General features: G+C 38.1%; 1 protein-coding gene across 1 annotated transcript in view; it reads left to right on the forward strand.

The window, feature by feature from the left end:
- The window catches only part of KIDINS220 (kinase D interacting substrate 220), a 183,065-nt gene that overhangs the window by 61,593 nt on the left and 93,918 nt on the right, over positions 1 to 27,554 (forward strand). The window contains exons 11-19 of the mRNA XM_042783667.1: positions 5,783 to 5,960; positions 12,849 to 13,013; positions 14,039 to 14,218; positions 15,200 to 15,365; positions 21,213 to 21,364; positions 21,549 to 21,838; positions 24,715 to 24,855; positions 25,918 to 26,161; positions 26,575 to 26,663. Coding sequence (XP_042639601.1) covers positions 5,783 to 5,960; positions 12,849 to 13,013; positions 14,039 to 14,218; positions 15,200 to 15,365; positions 21,213 to 21,364; positions 21,549 to 21,838; positions 24,715 to 24,855; positions 25,918 to 26,161; positions 26,575 to 26,663 — 1,605 coding nt within the window. The remainder of the gene's footprint in view (positions 1 to 5,782; positions 5,961 to 12,848; positions 13,014 to 14,038; positions 14,219 to 15,199; positions 15,366 to 21,212; positions 21,365 to 21,548; positions 21,839 to 24,714; positions 24,856 to 25,917; positions 26,162 to 26,574; positions 26,664 to 27,554) is intronic.

Here is a 27,554-nt window from a genome sequence, read left to right on the forward strand (position 1 = left end):
CTTCTGATACCCATTTTGGTCTTCCTTTCTTGTCTTTTTAATGACCTCTTGCTTTCTTCATGGATGATGTTCTTGATGTCATCCCACAATTCCTCTGGTTTTCAGTCATTGTTGTTCAGTGCATCAAATCTATTCTTTAGATGGTCTCTAAATTCAGGAGGGATATTACCAAGGTCATATATTGGCTCTTGTGGAGTTGTTTTAATTGTCTTCAACTTCAGGTTGAACTTGCATATTAGCAGTTGATGGTTTGTTCCACAGTCAGCTCCTGGACTTGTTTAGGCTGAAGATATTGAACTTCTCCATTGCCTCTTGCCACAGATGTAGTCAGTCTGATTCCTGTGCATTCCATCTGGTGGAGTCTACGTGTATAGTTGTTGCTTATTTTGTTGAAAAAAGGTATTTGCAGTGAATAAGTTGTTGGTCTTGCAAAATTCTATCATGATCTCCACCATTATTTCTGTCTCAAAGGCCCTATTTTCAAACTACTGGTGACTCTTCCTTGTTTCCAAGTTTTGCATTCCAGTCACAGTGATAATCAACACATCTTGATTGCATGTTCAATAAATTTCAGACTGCAGAAGTTAGTAGAAATCTTTAATATCCTCATCTTTGGCTTTGGTGTTTGGTGCGTAAATTTGAATAATGGTAGTATTAACTGGTTTCCTTGTAGGCATATGGATATCATCCTATCACCGACAGCATTGTACCTCAGGACAGTTCTTAAAATGATCTTTGTGACGATGAATGCCACAACATTCCTCTTCAATTTGTCATTCCCAGCATAATACATCATACAGTTGTCTGACTCAAAATTGCCAAAACCAGTCCATTTCAGCTCACTAATGCATAGGATCCACTCCTCGGAAGGAAGGTTGGGCAATCCTACTTCCGTAGTGATACTGCCTTGGAAACCCAAGGAGGGGTCGCTATGAGTCGGGGTCGACTCGACGGCACATAACAACAACAACAACACAATGCATAGGATGGGAGCTCTGGTAGCGTAGTGCCTAAGGCACTTGACTGCTAACCAGAAGTCTGGCGGTTCAAACCCACCAGCCACTCCTCGGAAGGAAGATGAGACAATCTACTTCCATAGTGATACTGCCTTGGAAACCCAAGGAGGTGTCGCTATGAATTGGGTCCAACTCAAAGACACATAACAACAACAACAACAATGCATAGGATATTGATCTTTATGCATTCCATTTCATTTTTGACAGCTTCCAATTTTTCTAGATTTGAATTTCATACATTTCATATTCCAATTATTAATGGATGTTTGCATTTGTTTCTGTTCATTTTGTGTTGTGCCATATCAGTCAATCTCCATTGAGTAAAGCCTGAGAACTTTATCCATATAGTTAAGGTCGTCTCTATTCTGAGGAGTCAGCTGTTCCCCACTTAAAGTTTGAGTGCCTTCAGACCTGATGGGCTCATCTTCTGGCACTATGTCAGACAGTGTTTTAGGGCTGTTCATAAAGTTTTCTAGTAATATATCAGACAGTGTTAAACTGCTATTCATAAGGTTTTCACCGGCCAATTCTTTGAGAAGTGGAAGGCCTCTTCCATCTTCTGAGTCTGCCTAAGCCCAGAGGTTCCACTGAAACCTCTCCACTATGGGTAATCCTGTTGGCATTTTGCTACATGGTGGCATAGCCTCCAGCCTCACAGCAACACAAAAGCCACCACAGAATGACAAAGTGACAGACAAGTTCATATTCTTTAGTTGTTCCTAACCCCCTCTGCACCTGCCTACCTCAGGCCCCAATCTTAATATGGAGCCACACCTAAGTGAAAAGCAGCTTCCAAGCCCCAGACTTACCTACCTCAGTCCCCGGCCTTACTAAAGGCCCCAAGCAAATAGCAGCCTCCTTGCCCCTTGCCTATCTACCTCATATCCCTGCCTTAATATAGAGCCACATTCAATGAAAAGCAGCCTCCAAGCCCTGGACCTGCCTACGTCAGGCCTCTCCGTTAATATGTTTAATAGGATAGTGAGTTATAAAGAAAGGCTTTTTGAGATCAGAGGATGGAATATGTTTTGTGACATTAGAATGAGCCAGAACGGAGATCAAAGGTGCTAGGTGGACAAGAGTTGATTTAGTAGGACAGAATTAAGACCATATATGGGGGTTGTGCTAAAGAGGCAAGAGGCTGCATCTTCTGACCTCTTCTAATGCCATAAGAGGAAGATAGAATCACCATTAGTAGCCCAAGGTCTATCCCTGCTAGGCCAGACATGCTGCCTCCCTCCAACCCTTTCGCCAACCTCGACACCAGCCTTTCCTCCCGCAGCACCCACCACCTCTCTGCTGGGTTCGATAATTTGCTGCAGTGGCCACACAGAACTCACAGATTATAGGGTTTATTAGGGAAGCACCAGGCTACCATTCAAGTTCAGAAACATGCCCAGTCTCTCAGCCCGCTGTCTCTTGGCCGACAGCCTTTCTCAGTCTCTTTCCCAGCAGTGTGTGTCTCTAGGTGTCTCTTTCTCAGCAGCATGTCTCTTAGGAGTGCATTTCTCTCAGCAGCACATCTTTCTCAGCCAGCAGTCAGAGACTTCTTCTGCCTCTAGGAGGGCTCCTTTTGAGGCTGAACCAACCAATCCCAACATCAGAATTGTATATACTTGAGAGAGAGTGAACTTCCCAGAAAATTACTTTGTGCTGCTCCCAACAGAAATACCCCAGGTGGATAACTTTAACAATCAGGAGCTACTTGGTTGCTTATGGCAAATTCCACCACGGAATTTACAAAGACTTATGGCTAGAAAAGCCACACTGTGTGATTTACTACACTGCATGTTGTTTCTTTGACATAGGAAGGAAAAAGTAGAGAAGGACACTGGGGATGAATGAAGAAACAGAAAGGAAGAATGATGTTGGCAAGAGAGGGGCATTCAGGAGGAAAGCTTTTTGAGATGAATAAAATGTGAGGTCAGGCTATATATGTTTGTTGTGAGGTGGTAGGGAGGAGAGTGAGGAGAGCCCAGTATGAAAAAAGAAAGTTTGAAATGGATAATGATGTACTGTGTATAGTTAACATAAGATGAATGAAGGGAACTACAAATAATAAAAACCTTAGAAAGCAGAGGTTGGATGGAATGCCAGCTTCCTACTTCACCTCTCTATCTTAAGTCTCTTTCCTCCTCTAAATATGCTTCAGATTTATTTTTCCAAGAAAGAAGTACATTATGTTGTTTACCTTGAAAGAACTTTTGATGAGTATTATTATTTTTACAAGATAAATTCCAATCTCCTTAGAATGGATGCAAGCAAGATACCTTACAGTCTAGCCTCTTAACCTTTCCATCTTCATTTGCTATCATTTTCCCTACATGCACCCCTGCACTCCAGTCACATTGAACTTCAGGCCACATTGAGCACATTTAGTGTGCTCTTAGACACACCACCTCCTTTTATCCCTGTTTTTGAGATATTGTTTTCTGTTTCTGGATTTTTTTCCTCCTTCCCTTTCCAATCAGCTTACTTTTTAAGACATAGTTAAAATACTGTACCTGTTTATAAATAACTTATATAGAATTCCAGGCAGAATTACTCTGGTTCATGCATCCTGATAGTACATTATACAAGCCTTTCTTATATCACTTACTGTATTGAATTGTAATTTTGTTTTCCTAACATTTTCCCACTTATTGAATGCAAGGATTCAACAAATCTGAATGAATTGATTTTATAATAGAATCATTATTTTCTTTAGCACTGCTCTGCAGTCTAGCAGTAGGATCAGAGAAAATGAATACAAGGAGGAAAAAAGGGGCTAGACAGCAGTATAGAAGAGCTATGTGATGATGATTTGGGGAGGGACTCCATCCTATTGGGGAATAGTATGGGGTAGCTGATGGGGTCAACAGATTAAGAGAGGAGAACAAGTTGTAGTGGCTAGAGATTCTAATGAGGAAATAAGTTTTAATGTGGTCAGTTGATGTAATTGATGTGAGGAAGGATGAATGAGGAGGAAAAAGTGAAAGATGAAGAGAGTGGAAGATAACAATGAATATGACATAAAGGACTCAGAGGTAAAAATGTAGAATAATGAAGTTTTAAAGACACCATAGTGTTGGATGATTAACAAAAGTCATAGAAATAGAGGAGATCACTAGTGTTAGATGGAATATCAGCATAGATTTTGAAGCTTTCTACAAAATTGAGAAGAAAGCTGTGAAATAGAATACAAATTAGTTGAGGAACATGGTTTACATCCTTGGATAATAAATGTTTAGGTGATGGTTAGATAACAACCTATGATAAAAGTAGATCCTGGGAGGGGCCGTTAGAAGAAATCCTATTTCTTTTTTTTTTTTTTTTTAAAAAATTTATTGTGATTTGGGTGAAAGTTTACAGATAAAATTCATTTTCCATACAGCACATCATTACACATTTTGTCTCATGACATTGACTGCAATTTCCCACAGTGTAATAGCTCTCTTCCCACTTCATCCCCACGGTTACCTCTTCCCTGTGTCCTTCCCTCCCATGCACTCCTACCTCCCATGTTGTCTCCTTGCACATACACTGCCCTTGATTGATCTCTCTAAGGAGTGTTATTTACCTGATGTAAGTGTTTACCCCATATGCCTGTCTGTTGTTTGGGTGGAAGCCACAGGAATGAGTTCAATTCCAGACCTGAAGGGTAGGTGGGGCCCTTAGCCTCAGGGGTATCACCAGGCTCCATCAGACTAGCAAACATAGTCCTTTTTTTTTTTTTTTTGTAAGATCCACATTGTTCTCCAGCTTTATCCAAGATCTCCTGTATTGATCCCCCTCCGAGTGGTTGACAGCCGTAGCCAGGCACCATCTAGTTGTTCTGGTCTCATGGTTACATAGGCTGAGGCTTGCATGGTGTACCAGTCCCTTGGACTAATTGCTTCCATGTGTCTTTGGTTTTCTTCATTTTTCTTTGCTCTAGATGAGGACAGACCCGTAGCATCTAGGTGGTCACTTGCAAGCTTTAAAGATCCCAGTCGCTACTCACCAAAGTAGGCTGTAGAACAGTGTTTTTGTGTAGTATGTTATGCTAGTTGAGCTTGATGTCCCCTGCAACCATGGTCCTCAGTCCACAGGTCCAACTACTCACTCCCTCTGGATAGCTTGCTGTGGCCAAGAAGCCAGCACAACCTTGTCCCTTGTCAGCTCTACTATATACCTGGACATTTTTACAGCACATACCAATACACATGTAGAAATATTGTCTGCTAACCCTGTACATGGTCATGGGCACATGCCCCCCTGCCTAGATGTACCTGATCATTTAGCCTGTCTACCCATATATCCACCTGTAGATCAGTGCTTGCCATCACAGACAGTATAGCACTGTACATGCAAAAGAGTTCATCATTGTTGTCTGTGCATCCCATGAACCCTTTGTGTCTTCCTCTTCCTCAGTGCTACCGTGTTGATCACTCATATTTGATACATTACCTTTCCCTTCACCCAAATCAATACTTGTCTCTAGAAATCCTGTTTCTTCATCTCTTTCAGTGAGTTGAGGCACAGAGAGAAGAATGACTTTTATTCTAGAGGAATATGAGAGAAAATCTAAACAAGGAGTTATAGAAAGAAATTGTAGGGAGAGAGAGAGATAAAAATTAATGTATGTACTCTATCAATATTATGTGTATGTAATGTTACATATATACCCCTGAAATATGAAAGGCTCAATTTTTCTATTTTCCTGAAATATAAATAGTATCATATATGTATGTATATACTCTATGTAAAAAATATATAAGTTTATGTTTTCTCCCATTATTTGGCAGAAAGGAGATACTCCTTTACATATTGCTATCCGTGGAAGGAGTCGGAAACTGGCAGAACTTCTTTTAAGAAATCCAAAAGATGGACGATTACTTTATAGACCCAACAAAGCAGGAGAGACCCCTTACAACATTGACTGTAGCCATCAGAAAAGTATTTTAACTCAAATATTTGGAGCCAGTAAGTACTAGGTTTTGTTTCTGTTCAAACTTTTAAAAAATTAACGTTCCATTAAAAAATTTGAAAAAATAAAAATGCTAGTATCACTTTTGCATTTGTCACTTTAACTGGAGAATATAAAAGTTGAGAAAGTTATTATTTTGCTGTAGAAAATACTCTTCCCTGTTTAAAACTCTTTTGTATTGTCTTACAGCATTCTAAATTAAGTATATGCAAGGTCATCGATCAGCTTTTAAGACCTCAGCAAAATCTAACCTACTTTTCTAAAAGTCTTTCTCCTAATAATCTTCTAGTTGCACGTTATGCTCCTGTCAAAATGTACTGTTTTCAGAATGTAACCCAACCATTTACAGTTTCATACCTTTACTTATGTTTTGTCCACCACAACTAATACCCGTTCTACCACTTCTCAGCTTGTGAAAATCATAGCCATTTTTCAAGATTCATATCAGTTGTCCCTTTCTTAATGAAATTATAACTTATCTTTTTGGTTTGAATATGTAAGCACTTTGTTTATAATTCCTTTTTATATTTACTATGTATGACCTTTCTTTTAGAATTTGCCCCCTTCCAGATTCCAACATTTTCAGGTCAGGGACTATTTCTTCTAATCTTTGTGTCTTCTGTAACATCTAGTATAATGTCTTAAATATTGTACTAAAATTCTTTTTGATTGAAAAGAATGTACTTGAGAATGTAATCATTCATAGGTGCAACTTTGAAATATAGAACAGTTTTCTAGTAGAATTAAAAGTAGAGTATGTTGGTTCCAGAAACCAACAGGAAATAATAGAATCCTGCCTCCTTCAAGTTTACTCTGTTACTCAGATCTTGTTTTTAAGTATAAAACTCTAATTTCACTGCCATCAAGTCATTTCCCACTCATAGCGACCCCTCCTTGGGTTTCCGAGGTGTTAACTCTATGGAAGTAGATTTCCCAATCTTCCTTCTGAGGAGTGGCTGGTGGGTTTGAACTGCCAGCCTCTTGTATTAAGAATTTTTGTATTTTAAAATACTTTTTGTAATTGTGATAGTAGTGAACACTCATTAAATTAAAAGAATGAAGATATAAATATAGTAGAAAGTGCCAATTTCTCTGTTGCCTGTCTTCTGATTCTCAGTTGTTTGAATGACCTTCCAGACTTCTCTTTACCTTTATAAAACTATTTCATAACATATTCTGAAAGTTTTTAATAATGAACTATATAATATTTTAATTATTATATAATGTTTCATTGTATATTCTAGCATTATATTCAGTCAGCCCTCTATCTGTAGCTTGTTTTGCTATTAAAATTGGTGTTTCAGTGAACGTTTTTTTTTTTTTTTTCAGTGAATGTCTTTAGACATAGCTGTTAACTCTTATTAACTCATATTTTCAGGATTATTTTCTTGGGATAAATTCCCAGAGGAAGAAATGCCAAGTCAGCGAATGCCCTTAATTTTGATAAATTTTCAAAAATGATTGTAACAGTTTCTTTTCCCATTGGCCGTATGTGATAATGCAATTTCCCTATAGCCTTGCTAACACTGGGTATTTCTAGCCTTTTAATCTTTGCTGCCAAGGCTTGGAGGCTGCTTTTTGTTTGGGTGTAACTCTAGATTAAGGCTGGGGCCTGAGGTAGGTGGACCAGGGGTTTGGAGGCTGCTTTTCACTTGGGTGTGCCTCCATATTAAGGCTGGGGTCCAAAGTAGGCGGGCCTAGGGATGGGGGCTACTTTTCATTTGGAGTGGTTCTTTATTAAGGCCAGGACCTGAGGTAGGTGGGCCCAGGGCTTGGAGACTGTTTTTTGCTTTGCTGTGGCTCTGTCTTAAGGCCAGGTCTGAGGTGGGTGGGCCCGGCACTTGGAGGCTGCTTCTCACTTGGGGCTCTGTATTAAGGCTGGGCCCGCTTTAGAGTAGGCTGGCTTGCTTTACTTTAGTGTAAGCAGGCCTGGGAATTGGAGGCTGCTGTTTGCTGGGGTGTAACTCTATATTAAGGCTGGGCCTGAGGTAGGCAGGCCTGGGGCTGGGGGCTGCTTTTCCCTTGGGGTGGCTCTTTATTAAGGCCGAGATCTGAGGTAGGTGGGCCTGGGGCTTGGAGGCTGCTTTTCATTTGGGGCAGCTCTATTTTAAGGCCGTTGCCTGAAGTAGGCAGGTGCATGGGGTTAGGAACAACTAAGGGATACAAACTTGTCTGTCAGTTTGTCTCCTGTGGTAGCTTAGTGTTTCTGTGAAGCTGGAGGCTATGCTATAGTGTTGCAAGATGCCAGCAGGATTACCCATGGTGGAGAGGTTTCAGTGGAGCTTCTGAGCTAAGACAGACTTGGAGAAAGGAAGAGGCCTTCCACTTCTCAAAGAATTGGCCAGTCAAAACCTTACGAATACCAGTGAAACACTGTCTGATATATTACTGAAAAACTTTATGAACAGCCCTGAAACATTGTCTGAAATAGTGCCGTAAGATGAGCCCATCAGGTTGGAAGGCACTCAGAATTTGACTGGGGAAGAGCTGACTCCTCAGAATAGAGACGACCTTAACGATATGGATAAAGTAAAGCTTTCGGGACCTCCATTGGCTGATGTGGCATGACTCAAAATGAGTAGAAACAGATGCAAACATTCATATGATGTATGAATCTCAGAAAATTGGAAGTTGTCAGAAATGAAATGGAACACATAAAGATCGCTATCCTAGGCATTAGTGAGCTGCAATGGACTGGTTTTGGCCATTTTGAATCAGACAACCATATGATCTACTATGCCGGGAATGACAAATTGAAGAGAAATGGTGTGGCATTCATCATCACAAAGACCATTTCAAGAACTGTCCTGAAGTACAGTGCTGTCAGTGATAGGATAATAGCCATATGTCTACAAGGAAGACCAGTTATACTACTGTTATTCAAATTTACACACCAACCCAAAGCCAAAGATGAGGATATTGAAGATCTTTATCAATTTCTGCAGTTTGAAATTGACTGAGCATGCAATCAAGATGTATTGATTATCACTAGTGACTGGAATGCAAAAGTTGGAAACAGGAAGAGTTACCGGTAGTTGAAAAACATGGCCTTGGTGATAGAAATAACAGTGGAAATCGCATGATGGAATTTTGCAAAACCAATGACTTATTCATTGCAAATACCTTTTTTCAAAAACATAGGTGATGACTATACATATGTACTTCACCAGATGGAATACACAGGAATCAGATTGACTACATCTGTGTCAAGAGGCAATGGAGAAGTTCAATATTTCAGCCAAAACAAGTCCAGGAGCTGACTGTGGAACAGACTATCAACTGCTCATATGCACGTTCAAGTTGAAGTTGAAGACAATTAAAACAAGTCCACAAGAGCCAAAATATGACCTTAATAATATCCCTGCTAATTTTAGAGACCATCTAAAGAATAGATTTGATGCATTGAACGCTAGTGACCGAAAACCAGAGGAATTGTGCGATGACATCAAGAACATCATCCATGAAGAAAGTAAGAGGTTGTTAAAAAGATAAGAAAGTAAAAAAAGACCAAAACGGGTATCAGAAGAGACTCTGAAACTTGCCCTTGAGCAGTGAGTAGCTAAAGCAAATAGAATAAATGACAAGATAAGATAGCTGAACAGAAGATTTCAAAGAGCAGCTCGAGCAGACAAAGCCAATTACTGTAATGAAATGCACGAAGACCTAGAATTAGAAAACCAAAACAGAACAACACACTTGGAATTTCTCAAGCTGAAAGAACTGAAGAAAAGATTTAAACCTCGAGTTGCAATATTGAAAAATGCTGTGGGCAAAATATTGAATGATGCAGGAAGCATCAAAAGATGATGAAAAGTATATGCAGAGTCACTGTACCAAAAAGAATTGGTCACTGTTCATCCATTTCAGGAAGCAGTATATGATCAAGAACCAATAGTACTGAAGGAAGAAGTTGAAGCTACACTGAAGGAATTGTCTAAGAACAAGGCTCTAGGAATTGATGGAATACCCATTGAGATGTTTCAAGAAACAGATGCCCCGCTGGAGGCACTCCTGGCTATGCCAAGGGATTTGGAAGACAGCTACCTGGCCAACTGACTGGAAGCAATCCATATTTGTACCCATTCCAAAGAAAGGTGATTCCACAGAATGTGGAAATTATTGAACAATTATCATTAATATCACAAAAAGCCAAAACCAAACTAATTGTTGTCAAGTTTGTCCTGACTCACAGCGACCTCTCCTTGGGTTTCTGAGGCACTATCTCTACGGAAGTAGATTGCCCAGTCTTCCTTTCGAGGAGTGGCTGGTAGGTTTGAACCGTCAGCCTTCTGGTTAGCAGTCAAATGCCTTAGACACTATGCCACCAGAGCGCCCATTAATATCACATGCAAATAAAATCTTGCTGAATATAATTCAGAAACGGTTGCAGCAGTATATTGACAGAGATCTTCCAGAAATGCAAGCTAGATTCAGAAGAGGGTGTGGAATGAGGGATATCATTGCTGATGTCAGATGGATCTTTGCTGAAAGCAGGGAATACCAGAAAGATGTTTACTTATGTTTTATTGACTATGCAAAAGCCTTTGATTGTGTGGATCATAAAAAATTGTAGATGACATTGAGAAGAATGGGAATTCCAGAACACTTGATAATACTCATGAAAAACCTGTACATAGATCAGGAGGCTGTCGTTCAGACAGAACAAGGGGATATTGCATGGTTCAAAATCAAAAAGGGAGTGTATCAAGGTTGTATCCTTTCACCATACTTATTCAACTTGTGTGCTGAGCAACCTAGACTATATGAAGAAGAACTTGGCATTAGGATTGGAGTAAGACTCATTAATAACCTGCTATACACAGATGTCACAACTTTGCTTGCTGAAAGTGAAGATGACTTGAAGCACTTACTGATGAATATTAAAGACTCCAGTCTGCAGTATAGATTACACCTCAATATAAAGAAAACAAAAATCCTCACAACTCGTCCAATAAACAGCTTCACAGTGGATGGAAAAAAGACTGAAGTTGTTAAGGATTTCTTGTTACTTGGTTTTACAATCAAAACCAATGGAAACAGCAGTTGAGATATCAGATGATGTATTGCAGTGGACAGATCTGCAGAAGACCTCTTTCAAGTGATGAAGAGCAAAGATGTCTCCTTGAAGACTAAGGTGCTCCTAACCCAAGCCATGGTATTTTCAGTTGCCTCTTATGCGTGTGAGACCTGGACAATGAATAAGGAAGACCAACAAAGAGCTAATGGTTTTGAGTTGTGGTGTTGGAGAAGAATGCTAAGAGTACCATGGTCTGCTGAAAGGATTAACAAATCTGTCCTGGAAGAAATGCAGCCGGAATGCTCCTTGGAAGCAAGAACGACCAGACTTTGTCTCACCTGCTTTGGTCATGTTGTCAGAAGGAACCATTCCTTGAGAAGGATGTCATGATTGGTAAACTGGAAGGTCAACAAAGGAGGAGAAGGCCCTCAGCGAGATGGATAGACACAGTGGCTGCAACGATGGGCTCAAGTATAGCAAGGATTGTGAGGCTGGCACAAGACTGGACAGTGTTTCGTTCTGCTGTGTATAGGGTCGACTTGGCAGTACCTCACAAGTACAAATCTTTGCTAATCATATCAATAAGAAAAAAATATCCCATCTTAATTTGCATTGTGAAATGATTAGTGAATTTGAGATCTTCAAAAATGTTCATAGGCTATTACATTTTGCCATTTTCTTTGCATTTTTATCCATTTTTTATTTGTGTTTTTAATATATTTTTTTTAAATTTTATTTTAAGAATCTTTATGTGCTACAGATATTGTTCCTGGATCTACATGTATCCTCTTCCTTCTCTAACTTATTGTTTGTTTATGGTGATGGCTTTTAATTCCCCACTTAGAAATTATACATTTTGTAGTTTATTCTGTCAGTCTTTTTCTATATTTCTATCCTTACTTCAATCGAGGAAGAAAGGCCTTTTCCATACAAAGATTTTTAAAGTTGTTTTTTTTCCTCCTATATTTTTTCTAATATTTATATGATTTTCACTTTCTAAATTTAATTGTTTTAATATTTCAGAAACATACTAGAAGTAATGAGTTTTGTGGAATCTAATTTTTAACAAATGGATGGCTAACTTTCCCAACCCATTTATTCATCCTTTCCTCGTTGATTTGCAATGCTGTTGATTCTAATAGCCTATGTCAGTTCTATGATGTTCTGATTGTTGTAACTTTTTATTGACTCTCCAGTGACAACTACTGTTCTGTTGTCGTTGTTATTGTTTGCCATTGAGTCAGACCCGATTCATAGCGACCCTTCTTGCGTTTCCGAGGCAGTATCACTACAGAAGTAGATTGCCCAATTCTGTAGTCTTTAAATTTATTTTTCTTAGCTATTCTTATTTGCCCTTCCCTCTTTTCATGGAATTTTGATTGGAATTGCTTTAAGGTGACAGATTAATTAGGGAAGAATCACTGTCCTTTCTGTCTGGAACCATAGACTGTATGTTTCTGATCATCTATTATATTCTTTAGTAAAAGTTTATAGCTTTCTTTATGTAGTTCTTACACATATTAAATTTATTATGTACTCAAAACCACAAAACCAAACTCAATGCTGTGGGGTGGGTTCCAACTCATAGTGACCCCTCCTTGGGTTTCTGAGGCAGTATTAGTACGGAAGTAGATTGCCCAATTTTCCTTCTGAGGAATGGCTGGTGGGTTTGAACTGCCAGCCTTCTGGTTAGCAGTCAATGCCTTAAGCACTATGCCACCAGAGCGCCCAATATTTGTATATAGATGTAAACATTTAAAATAAATTTTTTTTCTCTAACTAATTAAATGAGTAATAAGAATTGATACTCCTTTCTAATAGTAATGTTACTTTTTAATGTAAATGTATGATGTGTTTATAATTGCAGGACACTTGTCTCCTACTGAAACAGATGGTGATATGCTTGGTTATGATTTATATAGCAGTGCCTTGGCAGATATTCTTAGTGAACCTACCATGCAGCCCCCCATTTGTGTGGGATTATACGCACAGTGGGGAAGTGGGAAATCTTTCTTACTCAAGAAATTAGAAGGTAAAGTGTATGTTTGTAGAAAGTCTGTATATATAGCAAGGTTTTCTCTTGTGTTCTTTTAGAAGTAATGAAAAGTATAGAACTTTATGTATCGTTATATGTGTTACATACTTTACTAAAATGAATTTGTTAGGCTTTTGTTCCCTTCTAGTTGATCCTCCACAAGATCACTTGAGTTCTTTTTCTAAAACACAGATCCATTTATGACCACTTAAAATCCTTTGGTAGTGGATTTGCTATATGTACTACTTATATTTATGTCTTTAGGATCCTTCACAAACTTATTAATTTGTATGGTCAAATCTTCAACACCATCTCTTGTGTGTACTCTTCGCTTTAGTCACAGAGGGCTAGTTCCTCTTGAAGGAACAGACTATATACTTCTTGAGTTACTCCCACTATCAGTCACTTCCTAGACAGCTCTTTCTCCTATTTCCCTAACCAATATACACACGTTTGCTTGCAAGATCTTCCTCATTCTTCAAGGACAGGTTTCAGTATCCCCCATAACAAGTTCCCAAGTTTGTTTTTTTTTTTTTTAAAAAGATATATAAATGTTTGGGGCTCATTTGGCTTAACAGATATCTTTAAAAACAACGTTCTCAAATGTGATTGGATGGGGAGGATAGGAATAGGAGTACCAAGGAGGAATGGTGGTTTTATGTAGTTTGAAGACACATAAATGAAGTAATTATTTTTATATTTTGGATATGGAAAACAGTACTGTGCTGCTTGTGTAAAATATACTAGAAAAGATAAATACCAACAAAATCTTAATAGATGGAGAGGGATTTTGTATATTCTAAATGTGAAGGAGGAGAAGAGGGTAAGACAAGGGTAGCTAAGCTTCTAGGGAACGAGATTTTCATGTTTATCAAAAGAATATTGCTTAAAACGTTTGAGTAGCAACAATCTGTGGACGTTAGTAGTGTACCCAGTAAATGTTTATTGTGAAAATTTAATATTGAATTAAAAGTTTTATTTCTTAAAATAGGAATAAGTTTTCATGTTAATATCTCTTACAGATGAAATGAAGACTTTCGCAGGACAACAGATTGAACCTCTTTTTCAGTTTTCGTGGCTTATAGTATTTCTTACCCTGTTACTTTGTGGAGGGTTTGGCTTACTGTTTGCTTTTACCGTTGACCCAAATCTTGGAATAGCGGTGTCATTGAGCCTCTTGGCTCTCTTATATATATTCTTTAGTAAGTCTTTGCTTTTTATCTCTTTTAAAAATGTCAGCACTCAATTGTTTTACTTAAAACATTCTCCCTCTCTGAAAACCTGTAAGTGATTTTCATAATTGGGTGAGAAAGTTGATCTTTTTGATATTTTATAAATTGACGTAGAGGAACATTGTCCACAACCTATCGGGAGTAGCTTTAAAAACTAGTGTACAATTATACATAGTTAAGCTGGCCTCTTTAATTTATTGTACTTATCCTTTTGTATGTTAATTAATGGTTCACATTTAAATCTTTTCTGAAAGTATGGCTTCACAGTATGCTCTGGGCTTTAGTTAGTATATAACTGAGCATTTTGTTTGACTTTTTTTTTAAAATCCAGAAGCAAAGTAGAAAAACAAAATGTAATTCCTCTTCTTGGGGTATCTTCAGTTGCAAGAAAGGAAATAGATTGAGTATCTGGACTACTAGAGGAATTGTAACTTCAACAGTGATAAACCAAAATATGAAGTACATGATATGTTTCTGTTTAAGATATTATCTTTTGATTGTGCTTAGGTCATATTTTTGGTTTTGGGTTAGGTCATATTTTAGTCAGTTTACTGTCCATCATTTCCATACCTTCTGTACGTTGAGGAAATTGAGAAATTCTTTGAATAGTAGTTTGTTGTTGTTGTTGTTGTTATGTGCCGTCGAGTCAAACCCGACTCATAGTGATCGCTCCTTGGGTTTCCGAGGCAGTATCACTACGGAAGTAGGATTGCCCAACCTTCCTTCCGAGGAGTGGCTGGTGGGTTTGAACCGCCAGCCGTCTGGTTAGCAGGCAAGTGTCTTAGCCACTATGCTACCAGAGTGTTTAGGAAATATAATTCGGGATCACGAAAAGTTATATAACCTACCTGTCATTAATTGATATTAGACCGTAAGAAATTTTGATATTAGAGAAAGGAAGCTACTTGACTAATGATTATTTTGGAAAATTTCTAAAACCGTGTATTTCAGTTGTGATTTACTTTGGTGGACGAAGAGAAGGAGAGAGTTGGAATTGGGCCTGGGTCCTCAGTACTAGATTGGCAAGACATATTGGATATTTGGAACTCCTCCTCAAATTGATGTTTGTGAATCCACCTGAATTGCCAGAGCAAACTACTAAGGCTTTACCTGTGAGGTAAGTTGGTACCTATGACAGAAGTAATCTTTAATAAGTTTTTTTCACTTAATAAACTTATAATGTATAATTTCTCAATGTATGTTCCAAAAAATTGGTCCCTTGAACTTTTTATGTGGAAAAAGAAAAAAATGCCCTGGTGAAATAAGCTTGAAAAATACTTCGTATTTTATCTCTGTCTTGAACATTAAAGGGTCAGAGTCATTTCTATAAAGAAATCTGTTTAACTTTGACTTACCCAATTTTATTTTACTGTAAACCTTTTTTTGTCTCCATGTTTTTTGTTATCTTTCTTTGGAACGTTCATTAAAAAGAGCATTTATTGTAGCTACCAACCTACTAACACTTTCTAATATTAGTGTGTACCCTTTGGGTACTGTAGTTAGTTTCTTTGAGCTATTTCCTCATCTGTGGAAATACGTTTACTTGCCTATATTAAAATTATTATGAAGATCAAATATGCAACAAACTATATGAGAAAACAATATTCCAAGAAAAATTATTCCTCATATATATGAGAAAACAATTCAGAAAAGTTAAATTAATTAATAAAGGAAATGTAGAAGGTTCCAGAAGGTACTGTGGTGAAGGGTGTGTGTGGAGGGGAAAAATGAGATAAGATAACTAAATGCAAAAGAAATTCAATAGAACTTAGCAAAAGAATGAAAAATTCACTAAAAGATTAATTCTAAAAGATTAAGAATTTCTGAATTCTTAAGATACAAATCAGATGAAAACAAAAGAGAACAGGCAAAATCAGATAAAACATCAAAACCATGACTAGAAGAGAGAAAAACTAAGATAAGAATTTATAAGTAATTAAACATAAACCCTCACCTCATTGCCCTCAAGTCAGATCCAACTCATAGCGACCTAGGCAAGTACATTGTTCAACCTTCCAAGGAGTGGCGGGTGGGTTTGAACTGTCAGCCTTCTGGTTAGCAGTCAAATAGGCACTATGCCACCAGAGCTCCTAATTATCATATAGGATTAAGTATTCAGAAAAGGATTTAAAAATAAAAAGTTGAAATAAAAGAGTTAAAAAGAAAACATGCAAATAGAATAAAATATTGGGGAAGTGTTTTTTAAGGAAAGCAAAAGCATTCTAAATTAATGAGATGATTTTTTAATGCATTTTATTGAAATATAATTTATGTACAGTGAAATACACAAAACTAAAGTGACATGGGTCAATGCATTTTCTTTTTTTTTTCAGTGTTCCCTCCCCTCTCTTCCCACCCTGGCAACCAACAAAGAAAGTTTCCCTCCATATATAAACCTTTCCTTGACCCTCCACAACAATGAACTAACTGTATTTGTCCTTCTGTGATTGACTTATTTCACTCAGCATAATGTCTTCCAAGTTCACCATATTATGCGGTGTTTTGCAGACTCTACATTATTCTTTAGTGCTGCATATCGTTCCAGTATGTGTATGTACCATAGTTTGGTCATCCACTCTTCCGCTGATGGGCACATAGGTTGTTTCCTTCTTTTTGCTATTGTAAATAGTGCTGTGATGAACATGAGCATGCATGTATCTGTTCCTATCCTGGCTCTCACCTCTCTAGGATATATAATACTAGTAATGGGATTGCTGGGTCAAATGGTACCTCCAATTCTAACTTTCTAAGGAATCACCATATTGTTTTCCACAGTGGTTGTGTCACTTCACAGGCACACAAGCAGTGTATGAGAGTCCCAATCTCTCCACGTCCCCACCAGCATTTGTTATTTTCTTTCTCATTGAACCTTGCCATGAGTGCTGGGATGAGACAGTATCTCGTTGTTTTGATTTGCATCTCTCTGATGGTCAACGATTGTGAGCATCTTTTCATTTATAGCTGACCATCTGAATATCCTCCTTGGTGAAGTGTCTGTTCATGTTTTCTGCCCATTTTTCAATTGGATTGTTAATTCCTTTGATGTTGAGGTACTGGAGTTTCCCATCAATCTTAGAGATAAGTCCCTTGCCAGGTATGAAATTATCAGCAAATACGAATTTGTTGCTGTCATTTTTGTCATGTGCTTTTTCTTTGTGTCGATTTCTTTGTTCCATATAATTTTCTATGCTGAACTCATTTTGTTTATGAATTGTGTTATCACTTCCTTCATTGCTGTTGTTTTAGTATTTGCTGAATATTTATGCTGGTCCTCTTTTTATTTTGATGTGAAGGTTTATCATTTTTCTTTGAGGTTATCCTGTGATTTATACTTTTCTTCCCAAGTGTAGAACAGTCCGTTCTATCTTGTAGTTGTCTTGACTTCTACATCTAGACTTCTACATCTAGAAATTCTGTAACAATGCAGACTTTTTTTTCCCCTGTTTTTGGTTTGTAGTTGTCCTCATCTGCCAGTTGGTGTCTCTGGTTCCCTGTGTACAATCTTGTAGGCTTATTTACTTTGGAAACTTCCATAGCTGGATTGGTTTCTGGGTTATATCATCATGTGTGTTAATGGTCAGTTGTTGTTGGCTGTTGTTGCCTCTCTGTCCAAAGGGCTCCCTTTAGCATCTCTTGTAAGGTTTGTCTGGTTTTAACAATTTCCCTTAATTTTTGCTTATCTGGAAATGTCCTAATTTTACCATCATATTTGAGGGACAGTTTTGCTGGGTACATAATTCTTGTTTGGAAATTTTTCTCTTTCAGTGTTTTATATATACCATCCCACTGTCTTCTCACCTGCATGGTTTCTGTCAAGAAATCTGAGCTTAGTCTTACTGGTTGCCTCTTGTAGGTAACTTTTCATTTTTCCCATGCTGCTCTCATGATTCTTTCTTTGTCTTTGTTTTTGATGAGTTTGATGATGATATGTCTTGGTGTTTTTCTTTAGGGGTCTATCCTGTTTGGGGTCCATTGGACTTCCTGAATGGATCTCATCACTTATATCAGGGAAGTTCTGCTCCAACAGATGGACAATTTTCTCAGTGTTTTTTTTTTTTCTCTTCCTGTTCTGGAATTCCTATGACACATAGGTTATTCCTTTTGATGGTATCCTACATGAACCTTAGGCTTTCTTCATTTTGTCTTGATCTTTTTTTCTGATTGATCCCTTCCCAAAGAAGTATTCAGGTATTTGTCTTCAGTCTCATTAATTCTGTCTTCCATTGCAGCAATTCTACTCTTTTGCCTTTTCAATGTGTTATCTATTTCTGACAATTTAGTATTAATCTTCTGGATTTTTGTCTGTAGATTTAGAATCATTTCTAATTTTTCATTTATTTTGTCATTTTGTTCTTGTGTTTTCTTCCAAAATTCTTCTAGGTTTTGTCTGTGTTTTCCTTGGTCTGTCTCTCAATCCTTTGAAGATAGCTAAATATAATTCTTTTGAATTCCTTATCAGGGAGTTCCAACGCTGAGTCTTTCTCAGGGATGTGTTTTGAGTCTGTATTCTGGTCCCTTGTTTCTCCTGCCTTATATTTCTTCTTTGTGTAGACTGTGATACTCTGTTGTCTCCAAGGCATTGTGATGTTTTTGTGTTTATATTTAATTGGTGATTGTATGTTGGAGTGACTTGCCCACAATTTTCATTTTCTTTGTGTTTTGTTTGTATGCTATCTATACAGGCAGGGTACTGTGCTGTGCTCCTTTATTCACTAGTTGACAGCACTTGTACACTCACCATCTGTCTGCTTTCCTGTTGTCAGCCTCTCATATGTCCTTGCTGACCCTGGCAAACTGAGCCTGTTCTTAGGTCCCTGGAATCCAAATGAGAATGCTATCACTTTAAAATCCAAAATGTGAGTGCTGTCCCTCTGGTGTCTCATGGCTGATTGATCTAAGGGGTGTATCTCCTTAAAGTAGGTGGATTCATCAACTTGGGTAGATGTTCTGCATGTAGATCTTTCTCTTGTTGGGCTGAAGCCAATCCATGGAAGTGAATACATTTCTATCCCCAAATGGTAACCTGGGGCCATAGTCTCTGACCAGTAATTTTGGTCATTTTTGTGTTTTTGAATTTCATTCCACATTGTTCCTCCCACTCTATCCAGGATCTCCAGTTTTGAACCCTTTTCAAGTAGTTCGTATTGGTAGCTGGGCACCATCTAGTTCTTGTCTTGGGTTGTGAAGGCCGAGGTTCTTGTGGTCCATCTTATCCTTGGACTAATTGTTTCCAAATGCCTTTGATTTTCTTCACTCTTCTTTGCTTCAGATAAGAGGAGACCAATCGTTCCATCTTTGATGGCTGATTGAAAGCTTTTAAAACCCTAGTCACTACTCACCAAAGTAGGTTGTAAAACAAGATTTATGCACACCCATGTTCACTGCAGCCCAAGTCACTCTAGCAAAGAGATGGAAACAGCCTAAATGCTCATCAGCAGATGAATGGAAAACCAAACTATGGTACATTTACACAATGGAATACTATGCAACATTAAAGAATAATGAAGACTACATGAATCATCTCACAATGTGGATGAATTTGGAGGATGTTATGCTGAGTAAAATAAGCCAATTGCAGAAGGACAAATACTATATGAGCCCATTATTATAAACAGTCAAGGAAAGGTTTACTCAGGGAAGGAAATTCACTTTGTTGGTTACCAGGGATGGCAAGAAAGGGGAGGGAAAATTTCAGACTAGTTGAGGGTCATTTGTTGATTTGGGTGAGGAGAGGGATGGTATGGAAAGAGTCTGTGACCAACATGATGATGTTGGGGAAAGGAAGGATACTGAAACATGCACATAAGATAAAGAAATCAGAGGCAAATATTAGTATATGCATAATATTGCATTTACCACTAACACAAAACACCAGCCTACAGATAAATGCATAGACAGGTGAGAAGATCAGGTGGGTGTGAGGTGAGCAGGAATATACCTTAGACCAAGGATAGACTTGGCTGACGCTAATCTTACATATGCACTTGTACTACAAAATTAGCCACATACATAACAGAAGCAACAGAAGATAGAGTTGTAATAACTTCCCAGAGACAAAACACCTTGAGAGAGAGAATCACTGGGCCTGTGGACTTGGGACCATAGTCTCGGGGGACATCATGCTCAATTGGCTCAACATAGTACATAAAAATCTTGTTCTACAACCAGATTGCATTTTAAGAGGAAAGTTTACTTACTAGATTGAGATGAGAATTTAATTTAGAGATGGAAGAGAGAAAGGAACTAATGTAAAAGTAATATACCTTCAAAGAATTGAAGTACAAATGATTCAGTTCTTTACACTGAAAAGAATATTTCAAAATATCTTTTTAAATCCCAGGTAGATGTTTTGCATATAAATAAAGTAAGATATTCTAAAACTTGAGTTCTTAAGTGGTAGTATTGGGCTTGAAATTATTAATGACTGTAATTTTCTTAAGGTCCCAATCTCTTAATTTGGTGCTTTGATAGCTCTCTGTCTAGTATTTTTGGTAAAAAAGACAAAGAAAAGATAGGGTAAAATGATACAGATGTGTTATTGTTGTTAGGTGCCATCAAGTCAGTTCCAACTCCTGTGACCCTGTGTACAGCAGATTAAAATACTGTGCAGTCCTGCACCATCCACACAGTTGTTGTCATGCTTTAGCCCATCATCACAGCCACTGTGTCATTCCATTTCATTGAGAGTTTTCCTGTTTTTGGCAGATCCTCTGCTTTACCTAGCATGATAACCTTCTCCAGTGACTGGTCCCCTCTGATAGCATGACAAAGTACAAGAGACAAAGTCTGGCCATTCTCCCTTCTAAGGAACATTCTGGCTGTACTTACTCCAAGACAGATTTGTTTGTTCTTCTTACAGCCATATTTATACTTACATATGTTAAAGTTAAAGTTATTTGTTATTTTAGAGTAATAGAGTAATTTGTTACTTTTGAGTAATAGTTTACTTGGTCTTTCCCCCAAGGTTTTTGTTTACAGATTACAATAGGTTGTCCAGTGTAGGTGGAGAAACGTCATTGGCTGAAATGATTGCTACCCTCTCAGATGCCTGTGAAAGAGAGTTTGGCTTTTTGGCAACAAGGCTTTTTCGAGTATTCAAGACTGAAGATACACAGGGTAGGGCTTCCTTTTTTCCTTCTCCTTCTTTGTGTATGTGTTGGGCTTGAAGGTAGGATGAATTTTCATTTCTGTTTATTTCCATGAAAACATGTATTGAGCATCAGATTCATTATAGCTCTAATTGTGATTAGGATTTTCTAGATACTTGATATACAAATAATTTTTAAAATCTTTATTACAGGTAAAAAGAAATGGAAAAAAACATGTTGTCTCCCATCATTTGTCATCTTTCTCTTTATCTTTGTCTGTATTGTTGCTGGAATTACTCTTCTGGCTATATTCAGAGTTGATTCAAAACATCTGACAGTGAATGCTGTTCTGATATCAATTGCATCTGTAGTTGGGTTGGCCTTTGTGTTGAACTGTCGTACATGGTGGCAAGTGCTAGACTCTCTCCTAAATTCTCAAAGAAAGCGCCTACATAATGCTGCCTCCAGACTGCACAAATTGAAAAGTGAAGGGTTCATGAAAGTAAGTACTCCTATGGTTATTAGAAAATACTTGCAGTATTAATGTGTTGATCATGACCATAATTGTTTGGGCTTTAGGAAATTTATTCTGTAAATGTTAAAAGTGTTGTATTTATTTTTAGTTTTTTTAAAAAAATCCCATGGAAATACATATTTAGAGTGAAAAAAGTTAATAACATGTTTTTATAAATTAGACTTTTATAATTTCCATAGGTGGTAATTGTCTTGTTAGCTGCTGCCAGCTGTTGTCAAGTTGATCCTGGATTCATGGTAACTCCTTGCACAATGGACTGCCTGTGGTCATGCACCATCCCCATGATCAGTTGCAGATCAAACCATTGTGCATGGGGTTTTCATTGGCTAGTTTTTTCAGAAGTAGATTGCCAGGCCTTTCTTCTGAGGTGCCACTGGATGGACTAGAACTATCAGCTTTTCACTTAGCAGCCAAGGGTGTTAATGTTTTGTACCACCCTGGGACACCAGCTGCTAACTCCACCCCAGAATTACAGAGGAGTCGGTCTTGACTCATGCTGATCCTATATGTGTCAGAGTAGAGCTTACTATAGAGCCTAGTAGGGAAAGCAGATCAGTTTTTTTTCCTTAATTTTTATTGTGATTTGGGTGAAAGTTTACAGAGCAAATTCATCTTCCATACAGCTGCTCACATACACATTGTCTCATGACATTGTAATCTCCCACAGTGTAACCACTCTCCTCCCACTTCCTCCCCATAGCCACCTCTTCCCTGGGTCCTTCCTGCCCAACCCCCCACCCCCTGAGCTGTCTCCCTGTTCCCACACAGGCCTTTATTCTCCTATGATTGTTCTCTCCAAGGAGTATATCTACCTAATATAAATGTTCAGCTCATATGCCTGTCTTTTGTTTGGCTGGAAACCAGCCACAGGAGTGGGTTCAATCAAGACCTGGATTGGGGTTTCACTAGGCTCTATCAGACCCGCAAACCTGGTCCCCGCTCCCTTTTTTTTTTTTAAATGATTTTGAGTTTTGTTCCACATTGATCTCCCACTCTATCCAGGATCTCCTACATAGATACCCTTCTGAGTGGTCGACAGTGGTAACCGGGCACCATCTAGTTCTTCTGGTCTCATAGTCATATAGGCTGAGGATCGTATGGTGTACCAGTCCCTTGGACTAATCGTTTCCACAAGTCTTTGGTTTTCTTCATTCTTCTTTGCTGTAGACGAGGAAAGACCAATGGATTTAGATGGCTGCTTGCAAGCTTTTAAGATCCCAGTTGCTACTCGCCAAAGTAGGATGTGGAACACTGTTTTTGGATAGTATATTATGCCAATGGAGCTTGATGTCCTTTGTGACCATGGACCAGAGCCCACAGGTCCAACTACTCGCTCCCTCCAGGTAGCTGTCTATGGCCAAAAAGTGATTACAACCTTGTCCCTTGTCAGCTCTACTATATACCTGGAAATTCTTACAGAACATACAAATACACTTGTAGAAACATTATCTGCCAGCCCTGTACATGGTCATAGGCACACTCCCCCCTGCATAGACATACCTGATTGTTCAACCTGTGCACTCATCTATCCACCTGTATATCAATGTTTGTCTTCACTGACAGTACAGAAGTGTTCATCTTTGTTGTCTGTACCTCCCAGGCACCTCTCTATGTCTTCCTCTTCCTCAATGCCACTGTGTTGATCATTCACATTGCCCTTTCCTTCACCCAAATCAATACTTGTCTCTACCTATCTAGCAGTGTTCCCTCCCCTTCCCTCCCCTTTCACCCCTGGTAACCAACAGAGAAAATTTCCTTCCGCATATAAACCTTTCTTTAACTATTTACAATAACAGACTAATACCCACCAGCCACTCCTCGGAAGGAAGACGGGGCAATCTACTTCCGTAGTGATACTGCCTCGGAAACCCAAGGAGGGGTTGCTATGAGTCGGGTCCGACTCGACAGCATATAACAACAACAACAACATTTGTCCTTCTGTGATTGACTTATTTCTTTGAAGTTTACAATAACAGACTAATACAGTATTTGTCCTTTTGTGATTGACTTATTTCACTCAGCATAATGTCCTGCAAGTTCATCCACGTTATGTGGTATTTTGCAGATTCTATGTTATTCTTTAGGATTGCATAATATTCCATTGTATATATGTACCATGTTTGCTTATCTATTCTTCTGTTGATGGGCACCTAGGTTGTTTCCATCTTTTTGCTATTGTGAATAGTGCTGTGATGAACATGGGTGTGCGTATATTTGTTTTTGTCCTGGCTCTCACTTCTTTAGGATATATACCTAGTAGTTGAATTGATGGGTCAAATGGTATTTCTAATTCCAACTTTTTAAGGAATTGTCATACTGCTTTCCACGGTGGTTGTATCATTTTACAGTGTCCCACCAGCAGTGTATGAGAGTCCCAATCTCTCCACCAGATCTGTTTTTTAAGAAGAGTAAACTGAACTTCTAAAACATATAAAATAGAATCATATTTTTAGATTTGAAAGAAACTTTATAGAACTTCTCCAACTCCTTCCTTTACTCAAGTTCAGATGCCATTGGGGAGCCAACTGTAGTGTTGTGTATAGATCATTTGGATTTGTATTTAAATCCAAATCCTTTGACATTCAGCACCTGTGATCTTGGCAAGTAAGTTATTCAGCCAAATTTTTACTTTTGAAATTGGATATGAGAGCGTGGCAATGTTGCCTTCTAGTGTCATTGTGAGGATGAAATGCTTTCATTTGCATGTAGTCACTTTGTAAACTATGAAGCATCCAGTACACAGATTTAATACTTCCTATTAAGTGACTTTCTGTTATGTTCTTTAAAAAATGAGGCTTATTTTTAAAATACCTTTTGTGCTCTCTATTCATCCTTTTATTCAGGTTCTTAAGTGTGAAGTGGAATTGATGGCCAGAATGGCAAAAACTATTGACAGCTTTACTCAGAATCAGACAAGACTGGTAGTAATCATTGATGGATTAGATGCATGTGAACAAGACAAAGTACTTCAGATGCTGGATACTGTAAGTTTTAATGATAGTAAAACTAGAAAATTTTACATACATGACAGCTGAGAGAATGTATCACTTCATGAAATAATCTCAAATGGAATTGAAACTGTGCTTTTTATTTTAGTACTTGTTTGTATCTCATGTTTCTTTGTTTGTGTTTAAAAAGGACCATTTTCTATGCAGAAGCATAGTAAGAGTAAATGTTTTATCAGAAACAGAGTTAAACAGCTAAAGCAGCAATTTTAGTTTAATGGCAGTGTGAGGGAAATCAATGAATAGAGCGTTTCTTAAGTCCATGGTGTGACTCCAGCTTTTGTCGCTATGGTTAGACTCTTTTCTCAGTTTGTCATTATTGTGGTGGCTTGCATGTTGCTGTGAGGCTGGAGGCTATGCTACCAGTATTTTGAATACCAGCAGGGTTACTCATTGTGGACAGGCTTCAGTGGTGCTTCTAGGCTAAGACAGACAGGGAAGGACAAGGCCATCCACTTCTGAAAGAATTGGCGACTTAAAACCTTATGAATAGCAGGGAAACACTGTCTGATATATTACTGAAATATTAAAGGACAGGGCAGTGCTTTATTCTGTTGTACATAGGGTTGCTGTGAATCAGAATCGACTCGATGGCACCTATCAACATGGTAGAATCAGAGATGAATATAAGGAACTTACAAAATCTATAGAATTTTTGGTTAAAATAGGATACATCAGTGGCTGTCTGTAAGGTATGTTATAAGCAACAGTGTGTAACCAGTGGGCCAACTATATCTTAACATGGATATTTATGAATATTTCTCATGTATGTTGATCTTATCTCTTACATAGATTGTAAGTGTCTGAAAGTAGGGACAGTATTGTTTTCTTTGTAGGTTTTATCACTGTCAAATTGTGAAAAACCCAGATTGAGCCTTCAATAAAATGTTTTTTTTTTTTTAAGAATAATGTTTTTGATATAAAATAAGTACCATTTTACAAAACACAGTAACCAAAGGATAGCACAGATTCTGAAAAGATATTTTATTATATCTGACGATTTAAAATTTATATCACAGTTATATGTTTCTTCTGTCACAGGTCCGAGTTTTATTTTCCAAAGGCCCATTCATTGCCATTTTTGCAAGTGATCCACATATTATTATAAAGGCAATTAACCAGAACCTCAATAGCGTGCTTCGTGATTCAAATATAAATGGACATGACTATATGCGTAATATAGTTCATTTGCCTGTTTTCCTTAATAGTCGTGGACTAAGCAATGCAAGAAAATATCTTGTAACTTCAACAACAAATGGGGACATTCCATGTTCGGATACTACAGGTAAAGATCAAGTTCTTTAAGTAGTTTGGGTTTGAAGCTGTTTTGTATTATTTTATAGTGATACTCTTTTTTTGTCTTGAAAATTATTGTTGATATTTCTCTACTCTTTAAATAGCATAACCCAAACCAGTCCCACTGCCAATGAGTTGATTCTGACTCATAGTGACCTTATAGGACAGAGTAGAACTGCCCCATAAGGTTTCCAAGGCTCTAAATCTTTATGGAAGCTGCCTGCCTCATCTTTCTCCCACAGAGTGGTTGGTGGGCTTGAACGGCTGACCTTCTGGTTAGCAGCTGAATGCTGTAACCACTGCCCCACCAGAACTCCTTTATAAAGCGTGTCCAACTGAATTTTAATGTAAATGGTGATTTACACTATTATTTACATTATTATTATTAATAAATTCTTTCAGGGATACAGGAAGATGCTGACAGAAGAGTTTCACAAAACAGCCTTGGGGAGATGACAAAACTTGGGAGCAAGACAGCCCTCAATAGACGGGTAAGATGCCATTTGTTTTGGGCCAGATAGTTGTATTGCTGTTATTCAAATGAAATTAAAGTGATGCCACTTAAATAACTTTTTATAAATATTTGATTAAACATTTCAAATAAATTTTATCATTGAACTTTCTTTAGGCTTCAGGTTGTTTTTCAGGGAATGTCTGAACCTCTAAAAATCAAAACCAGACTCAGTGCCATCAAGTTGATCCCAACACATAGCAACCCCCTTTGGGTTTGTGAGGCTGTAAATCTTTACGGAAGTAGGTTACTTGGTCTTCCTTCCTTGGAGTGGCTGGTGGGTTCAAACTGCCAAACTTCTGGTTCGCAGTCAAATGCCTTAGGCACTATGCCACCAGAGTTCATCTCTGAACCTAGAGCCATGATAACTGTAAGTTGAGTCCCTGTCATCTCCCAACCTGTTTCCAATCCTAATTGTTGATTAGAATCACCTTGGAGCCTTAAAATGCCCGCTTCGCACACATAAGCTCTGCCCAAGTGCTACCCTAGACCAGTTGAATCAAAATTTCTAGGAGTAAGATTTTAAAGCTCCCAAATGATTTCATCCAGAGTTGAAAACTACTCAATTAATTCCCAGGCAGGATGAGATGCCCATTGCCACCAAATTTGTGGGGAATAAAGGAGTTGGTAGAACAAGAATAATTCTTACTTTCTCTTCCTATTAGCCTTCCTCCTTCTTTAATGTTTGTGAGCTGTGTACTGTTTGTTTCTATACCCACTGAGTAAATTTATGCCCTTCTCAGCCACCTTGGGTTTCTGCTTTTTAAACACTTTAGTTATTCCTATCCTATCCTGTACTTAGGAACCCTCTTTGCATAGAAGAGAATATTATAAGACATGAACATGTCCACTTGCAGGTAAGTTATAGTAA

The sequence above is a fragment of the Orycteropus afer genome, unplaced genomic scaffold, assembly GCF_000298275.1.
Source record: "Orycteropus afer afer isolate SDZICR_OR568_19922 unplaced genomic scaffold, OryAfe1.0 scaffold00025, whole genome shotgun sequence".
Taxonomy (NCBI): Eukaryota; Metazoa; Chordata; class Mammalia; order Tubulidentata; family Orycteropodidae; genus Orycteropus; species Orycteropus afer.